The 9269-nt window shown below is 36.3% G+C and overlaps 1 protein-coding gene across 4 annotated transcripts in view; it reads left to right on the forward strand.

Annotated features, from left to right (window-relative positions):
• Positions 1 to 8642, forward strand: part of LOC126249056 (biotin--protein ligase) — a 399528-nt gene extending 390886 nt beyond the window's left edge. For all 4 annotated transcript variants that reach the window (XM_049950694.1, XM_049950692.1, XM_049950691.1 and 1 more), the window contains 2 exons: positions 7697 to 7910; positions 8296 to 8642. In XM_049950694.1, the coding sequence (XP_049806651.1) occupies positions 7697 to 7910; positions 8296 to 8479 (398 nt within the window). In that variant the 3' untranslated portion in view covers positions 8480 to 8642. The remainder of the gene's footprint in view (positions 1 to 7696; positions 7911 to 8295) is intronic.
• The last annotated feature ends 627 nt before the right edge of the window (positions 8643 to 9269 follow it).

Genomic DNA, 9269 nt, shown 5'->3' on the forward strand with positions numbered 1-9269 from the left:
GATTAATGAATTACAATTATAAATAAATACAATCTTTTAAGCGAATCACAGTTTGGTTTCCGAAGTGGCAAAAATACGGAGTCAACCTTAGTAGAATTCACAAAAGTTGTACTTGATGCTCTTGATAAAGATGAATGTGTCACAGGCATATTTTTGGATCTTTCAAAGGCGTTTGATACAGTCAACAACAAGATTCTGTTAAATAAATTAGAAGCATTAGGAATAAGAGGGGTAGCTAACTATTGGTTTCGATCATACCTAACAGATAGTGTACAAAGCAAATGAAACTCTCAAGGAAGTTTATGATTGGTCAGTAAGTAATAAAGTGACATTGAACATAAAGAAAACTAATGCCACGAATTTCAGTTTGAAGAGGAAAAATAACAATGTTAAATTAAATGTAGATGGCACCTCTATAGACTGTGTAACAAATGCAACATTTCTAGGAATGAATATTGATTCTCAGTTGAAGTGGTGTGAACACACAAAAGTACTTGCAAACAGACTGTCATCAGCATGTTTTGCCCTTAGAATCCTATCATCAATGTGTAACATGCAGTGTCTTTTAGTTACATATTATTCATATGTACACTCATTTCTTAGCTATGGAATTCTTTTTTGGGGAACAAATGCACAAAATATGAACACAACTTTCAACTTCCAGAAAAGAGCCATAAGAATAATAACCAAATATACTAGTCAAGCTCATTGTAAAGATCTGTTCAAAACACTGGGTATTTTAACTGCTCCATGTGAATACATTTACCAGTCAGTTGTACACATCAAAAATAACATTGGTAATTACTGCACAAGCAGCTCTGTCCATGAACATGCAACAAAAGATAGACTCAACTTACATTTACCAAGAAAAATAAAAATAAAACTCAAAACTGCATTTTCTACCAGGGAATAAAACTGTACAATAAATTACCAAAAGAGATTAAAGAAATTGCCAAAACACACTTATTTAAAAGGCATCTAAAGAGTACCTGTTATGCAATACATTTTATACATTGAAGGATTATTTAGCTAAAACAGAGTAGGGGTTTGATAAAGAATTGTTATACAAATGAATAATAATAATTATTATTATAAAATATCCAACATTCCATATAACACCTTCACTATGTGTTTTTTTTCCTTCTTTTTTTTCCTTTCTAAAAATACGTACCCCCAAGCTATGTATAGCGCAGTACTAACACCTCTTCCTCTTTCTGAGCTCAACATCTCACTAATTATGGAGGGATGCTGACTCAGTTTTTCAGGATAACAGATGGGAAGTTGCGGTACAGAAAATGGCCCAGAGATCACCAGTGTGTGTGTGTGTGTGTGTGTGTGTGTGTGTGTGTGTGTGATGAGTGAAGTGTTATGAAACAATGTGCGTATAGTGTGTGCAGTGACTGATACTGAGATATGAGTGAACAATGTGGCATTACATTATTTAATAAGTCATTTGTAAAAGTAGCATTGTATACCAGGAGTAAATCTAATGATTGTCTCTAACTAGAAGTCTGTAAATATATGTGTATACAAATTTGATTATTTTAAATTGATCTAAATTTGTAAATACTTTTACATGTCCTATATCCTTGTAAAAAGCGATCTACAGATTAATAAAGCTACTACTACTACTACTACTACTACTACTACTACTACTACCAACAAACACCATTCAGAAAAGAGAGCGTTGGATGTCATGCACAATGTAAAATACAGAATGGTACATAACAGCTCGTCAAAATTTTTAGAAGGTAACATGAATAATGTATGAACATGCAAGCCTAGCATCATGAAGGTTTACTGGTGCACACTGGTGAGACACATGAAGAAGCAATGGTTAAATAGCAGATGAATAGGTTACAGGGAGGGCCTATAGATGACACGGAAGGTCGACAGGAGGAAATGAGTATTAATAATATCAGTAGCAGAATGCTTTACAAGAAAAACAAAACGCTACAAAATGTAGCACTTAAAAGATTGTCAGAGAAACATAAGAGAAATTATCATAAAAAGAAGCAATATAAAAAAAGGAAGGCTACAGACGATGCTCAGAGATTGTTGGAAGAAGTGCCAAAGCTGGAAAGCAAGCAACGGCAAACAAGTGGAATCAGCAAATGTACCTCCGTACACAAACAAGGTGTTTACATGACATGAAGGCCAAAGTTCTGAATATGGTGAGTTGTTCACAATGAATGAGGCACACATACAGTTTAATGGTAAGTTACAGTGCTAGATTCAGTTATGTATTGAACACCTTCTGAAGATAATCAAGAAAATCAACGAAAACAAGGTTTTTCCTTTCATTAAGAATTTTGTTATTATTATGGCGCACATGGCCATAAATTTCTGTTTATTCCAGGATGTCCATAAGTGCAGCTTTCTTGATTTTAGGTGGAATCATAAGATTATTTTCAGTATTAGTAACATTTGGACCTTCTGTGTGACATTATGTCCTACTATGATGAGGTGGGAAACAAAAATGGATATATCTTCTACATTCTTTTCTCCCTATTTCTGTATGTTTTTGTATCTGGTTTTAAAGTTTTTGCCCATTATAAAAAGATTATTGGTCAGTACATTATATTTTATATATACCTACAGTTGCAAAGTTGTCATTGAAATTTTAATATTATGGGAAAGTAAATGACCTTTAGATGATATTCTGTTTTTGTATCAAGAATCTAATAATGACATCGATCTGTTAGCTCTTAAGATGAATGAACTTCACTCTAATATGAACTCAAATATCAGCAAAATATATTGATTAACTAATTAGATCTTTCTATTACCAGTGTTAATGAACATCGTTCACCGAGCGAGGTGGCGCAGTGGTTAGCACACTGGACTCGCATTCGGGAGGACGATGGTTCAATCCCGTCTCCGGCCATCCTGATTTAGGTTTTCCGTGATTTCCCTAAATCGTTTCAGGCAAATGCCGGGATGGTTCCTTTGAAAGGGCGCGGCCGATTTCCTTCCCAATCCTTCCCTAACCCGAGCTTGCGCTCCGTCTCTACTGACCTCGTTGTCGACGGGACGTTAAACACTAACCTCCTCCAATGAACATCGTTCTTTTGATATCTGTCATTAGGCGTATCACCACAGATATCACTGTTTGCCAGAACTCATGCCATCCAGTAAAACATAAAACAAAATGATTAGCAGAATACTCAGATTATGCTTAAATACTTATGAAATGAGCAATGGACTGAATACCTTGTGCCATATTGCATCCAAAAGTGGTTTTCATTACTCCGTAGTTGCTGAGCTATATCATTCTAAATCTCATGCTCTTCAGAAACAACCAGCAAATATAGCTGTGATCCTGCAGAAACTTTAATATTTGTCTTGTTTCCTTTTTATGGTAATGTTTAATACTAGTTCAATGTGTTGTTCTTAAAGTTCAGTGTTAGATTCTTTCAAGACAATTAACACACTAGATCAGTTACTTGTAAATAATATTAAAATTAACAACAGCAAGTTTGCAACCACAGGTATACATAAATCCATTGTACTGACTACAGAGCTTTTTATATGAGCCAGACAGACATAAACTTAAAAACCAGACACACCAAACTTACAAAAAGTATGCCAAAGATAAATCCATCTTTTCTTCCTCTTTTATCACAGAAAAACACAATGTTACTAATATTGAAAATAAACTTACAATTTTGCATAAAATGTAGAAGAGTGCCTATATAAACATCCTGGAAGAAATAGAAATTTGTAACTATGTGCACCATAATAAGAGCAAGATTTTTAATGAGCAGGAAAACGTAAAACAATGTTTTTCTTTATGCTCTTCAGAATGTGTTCAGTATGTTGCAATGTAATTGAATCTAGCACTGTTACTCATCATTTCATATTATGTGGGCCTCACTTATTGTAAACAATAGGCAACATTCTTTACTTTAGGCTTCATGTTTCATTAACATTTGTTTTCATGCAGAGATAAATTTGCTGATTCTACATGTCTACCATCACTGGCTTTCCAGCCATGACTCTTCTTACATCAATGATCTCAGAGTATTGTCTCTTTTACATCTACATACATTTTCCCCACAGAACCATATGTGGCGCAGTGGTTAGACACTGGACTCGCATTCGGGAGGACGACAGTTCAATCCCGCGTCTGGGCATCCTGATTTAGGTTTTCCGTGATTTCCCTAAATCGTTCCAGGCAAATGCCGGGATAGTTCCTTTGAAAGGGCACGGCCTACTTCCTTCCCCGTCCTTCCCTAATCCAATGAGACCGATGATCTCGCTGTCTGGTCTCCTTCCCCAGACAACCCAACCCCCCAACAGAACCATATGTTGCGTGGTGGAGGGTACTAGATACCATTACTAGTCATTCCCTTCCGTGTGAGCCCTAATTTCTTATCTTGTCATCATGTCTTATGCGGAATGGATGTTGGCAGCAATAGAATCTTTTAGCACTCAGCCACAAATGCTGGTTATCTAAATGTTCTCAATAGTGTTTCATGAAAAGAATGTTGTCTTCCCTCCAGGAATTCCCGTTTGGTTCAAGGAGCATTTCCTTCCAGCATCTCCATTTTAGTTCAGTGAACATTTCTCGAATACTTGCTTGTCCATCAAACCTATAATTAACAAATCTAGCCTCCAAATTGCCTCAATGTTTTCCTTTAATCTGACTAAATGGGAATCCAAAGCACTCTAGTGGTACTCAAGAATGGGTTACACTAGTGTTCTATACTTGGTCTCCTTTATGGATGAGGTACACTTTCTTAAACTTCCTCCGGTAAACCAAAGTGAACCATTCATCTTCCCTACTACCAATATTAGATACTCATTCCACTTCATATAGCTTTGTAGAGTTACGCCTAAATATTTAATCAATGCGACTGTGTCATGCAGATTACCACTAATATTTTATTGAAACATTACAGTATTGTTTTCCCTATTCATCTACATTAACTTACATTTTTACACATTTAGAGTGTGTGCTCCTTGGGAGCTCAATGGCAAGGATGTGAGCACACGTTTAGAGAAAGCTGCCTTTCATCACACCAAATGCAAATTATCTCTGAGTCATCCTGTATCCTCCAATAGTCACTTAATGACGAAACTGTCCCATACACTGCAGCCTCATCAGCAGTCACGCATTGCTGCTCATCCTGTCTATCAGATTGTTGATGTCTGTTGTCTTTAGTTTTCTTGGATTACTGCTTTTTACAATGTCTTCTCTTCTGTTTCATTATAAATCTTTTTAAGTGTTACATATTGCTGTGTTTTTGTTTTACTTTTAAACATTCTGCTACTGATCTTAATATTTGCTTCCTCCCGTTCACCTTCCATGTCCTCTATAGGCCCTCCCTGTAACCTGCTCCTCCCCTATTTAACTACTGCTTCTTCACGTGTCTCACCAGTCTGCACCTATGTATCTTAACAATGTCAGGCTTGCAGGTTCTTACATTATTCATGTCACCTTCTTAAAATTTTGATGATTTGTTATACACCATTATTTATTTTATATTATGTATGTCATACTAAATTCTCTTGTGTGAATGATATTTCTTGTTACTGTATCTTCTTATGTAATCTGTTTCATGTGTACCTTGTTTATTAACATTGTTGTGTATCTTTACTCATATAGCCACTTAGTAGTGGTCCTGATGACTGAAACCGTGTCCTGGTGCTACAACTTAAATTTCAACTTGTGCTGTATTTTGTTTCAGTTTAAATATTACAGTTGTGGATAACCTCTACCATCATGTGCAACATCCTAGACAAAAAATGCATTCGATAGAGTTTCTGTATTAAAGAATTCTGGTAAACAGAACTGGGTAAATTGTCAACAACATGAAGAAATCTTCATTTGTGGAAATAGCTTAGTATGTCCCCCAAGGAAGTGTTATTGGAGTGTACTTCTAATGATTATATAAATACTTGGTGATTAGTGTTGGGAGCTGGGCGCAGACAATACTGTTGTATACAGGGTGTTACAAAAAGGTACAGCCAAACTTTCAGGAAACATTCATCACACACAAAGAAAGAAAATATGTAATATGGACATGTGTCCGGAAACGCTTACTTTCCATGTTAGAGTTCATTTTATTACTTCTCTTCAATCACATTAATCATGGAATGGAAACACACAGCAACAGAACGTACCAGCGTGACTTCAAACACTTTGTTACAGGAAATGTTCAAAATGTCCTCCGTTAGCAAGGATACATGCATCCACCCTCCGTTGCATGGAATCCCTGATGCGCTGATGCAGCCCTAGAGAATGGCGTATTGTATCACAGCCGTCCACAATACGAGCACAAAGAGTCTCTACATTTGGTACCGGGGTTGCGTAGACAAGAGCTTTCAAATGCCCCCATAAATGAAAGTCAAGAAGGTTGAGGTCAGCAGAGCGTGGAGGCCATGGAATTGGTCCGCCTCTACCAATCCATCGGTCACCGAATTTCTTGTTGAGAAGCGTACAAACACTTCGACTGAAATGTGCAGGAGCTCCATCGTGCTTGAACCACATGTTGTGTCGTACTTGTAAAGGCACATGTTCTAGCAGCACAGGTAGAGTATCCCGTATGAAATCATGATAACATGCTCCATTGAGCATAGGTGGGAGAACACGGGGCCCAATCGAGACATCACCAACAATGCCTGCCCAATCGTTCACAGAAAATCTGTGTTGATGACGTGATTGCACAATTGCGTGCGGATTCTCGTCAGCCCACACATGTTGATTGTGAAAATTTACAATTTGATCATCAGAATCGAGGACGTACAGTACATACTGACAAAACTAAAATGAGCTCTAACATGGAAATTAAGCGTTTCTGGACACATGTCCACATAACATCTTTTCTTTATTTGTGTGTGAGGAATGTTTCCTGAAAGTTTGGCCGTACCTTTTTGTAACACCCTGTATATGTTTGTTGCAGTACCAGAAATTTTTTGTGAAGTGGAAGAAATGTGGAGGGTTGGCACTTAAACAAGATGGTTTGGTTAGAGTTTGATTCTAGATGTAGACCAATCATTGTATACCTACCCAACTGATCATTAAGTATGTTTACAAAGTTTCTAACATTAAAATCTGTCCTAAAAGAAGAATGATCTAGGGAGCACCCTAAATTCTCTACATAACATTTCAAACTTACTGCATTATAGCTTTATTATGGCACTGCCATGCTTGTTGACCAAAAACTATTGCTTCGTGAATAAACTTGGTGCAAAGTAACAGAAAGTTTTATTGTGTAAGTATTATCACCATCTTATATGGTGTAAATTAAATTAATGCCCCACATAATACAATACTGTTGGTCCTGCTGGTTTAGTTGTAAGGCACGTGCCTGGAAACCAAAAATGCATGGAACCAAATCCTCATTGGACCACATAATATTTCGGTGTACCTTTAAGTCAGTAGTCATCTCTCAGTATGAAGGTGTGCCAGGAACAACATGGGGTTGAGGGTCTATGTTGACTGTAGCTCACCTCTCCTTGGGAGAATTACTGAGGTATGTCAGGGACATGAAAGATGCCAGAGTAGCACCCAATAAAAGGACTTGCACTAGGCCATGAGTTACACAGAATTACTACTACTACTACTACTACTACTACTACTACATTAAACAATACTGAAGCTTTTGTTGTCTAGAGATCTCTGCATTAAAAGGACTACCTCACTTAAAACAAATCAACATTTATGACATTTGATTTATATTTGTTTTAGGTTGTGGTATTAATCTCAATAATGAAGCTCCTACAACTTGTATCAGTGCTCTTATAAATGAATACAACAAGCATGCTAATGAGACTATCCAGTTGCTGTCTCTAGAAAAGTATTTAGCAGGTGTTTTTAATAAGCTAGAGGAACTCCTGGGAAGAGTACAGAGTGGCAATATTACAGAGTTCCTTGATTTGTACTACACATACTGGCTTCACAGGTTTGTTATTGCACCTAACCTTTTTATAAATACTTCCTGAAAGTAAGAAATTATAATAAAATATTGGCATCTGCTTACAGAATGTAATATTTTTGTGTACTCACTCATAAACATTAAGTTTTACTATTCATGATCTTTCATTGTATTTCATTTCTCTAGTTTTAAGTCTGCTTATGCATGCAAGTTAAGGAGGTTGTTGGAATCACTTGAAAGCACCAACACATAGTACAGTTTTGATATTTTTGAATTAAGTGAAAACACCATTTATCCATTTTTTACATAATTAGTAAATTTGTGCGCTATAGGGACCCCGTATAAAATAAATTACTCTATACCTAAACAGTCACCAATCCAGAGTTGAATATAAACTGTTCTTATTTCACAGTGATGCTAAAATTACAGTAACTGATACTGATGGTGCCTGTCATGATGTTACTGTGCTGGGAATTGATGACTACGGTTTTATTGTTGTTCGAAACCATTTTGGAAATTGCTTCAGCGTACACCCAGGTGACAATTCATTTGATCTCTTTAGGGGTATGATAATTCCAAAACATTCAGTTCAATGACAGTGACCGAGTTTGTGATATGATAAAAGTATATGTACGTGATGTTATTATGTGACACTCCTGTGAACACCAAATAATACTTGTACGTTGCATAAATATATTAAAATATGTACATGTTACTCTGTTGTATTTGTGATATAAATAAAGTGGCAATTTTGTTAGGAGTGTTTAAGAGTAAAATGAGTTTCTTTTGCATTAAGGAAAAGAACTGCCACACCACATACACATTTGTGCTTTAACGAATTATTTGCGGCCAGGCATCTACAAGAAATTGTCTGTTCATCTATACCAGTCACTTATTTATTAAATAGAAGAAATGAAGTAAATGATCTCAACCCCTTTTTGTGATGCTGCAGTGAATCAAATTTAATATGGTCATTGAAATGCACACTACACCAAGCTGTTAGCACACAATTCTGAAGCAATAATACAAAGAGACCAAAGTCATACTGTAACAGGGTGTATACGACCCAGGACAACTGGGAGATCCGGGAAAAACCCGGGAATTTTTTCATTTGGGAGAAAACCGGGAAAAACCCGGGAATTTTTTAGAATTCCGGGAATTTTTCATTGTTTTAGTTTTCAGCAATTTTTTTTTTTTATTTTGACTGGTAATAACCAACACTCTAACAAAGGATATTACTGTATCCCGCTATTGCAGAATAATACTGCAGCAACAAAACATGAACGAGAGAAAAAAAAAAAAAAAAACGAAAATAAAACTTAAGTTGCAAAGGAAATGCGCCGATTAGAACAATAAAACACAGTGCTCATATAAGCGTCTGCCAAC

This window comes from Schistocerca nitens, chromosome 3 (genome assembly GCF_023898315.1).
Source record: "Schistocerca nitens isolate TAMUIC-IGC-003100 chromosome 3, iqSchNite1.1, whole genome shotgun sequence".
Lineage (NCBI taxonomy): Eukaryota > Metazoa > Arthropoda > Insecta > Orthoptera > Acrididae > Schistocerca > Schistocerca nitens.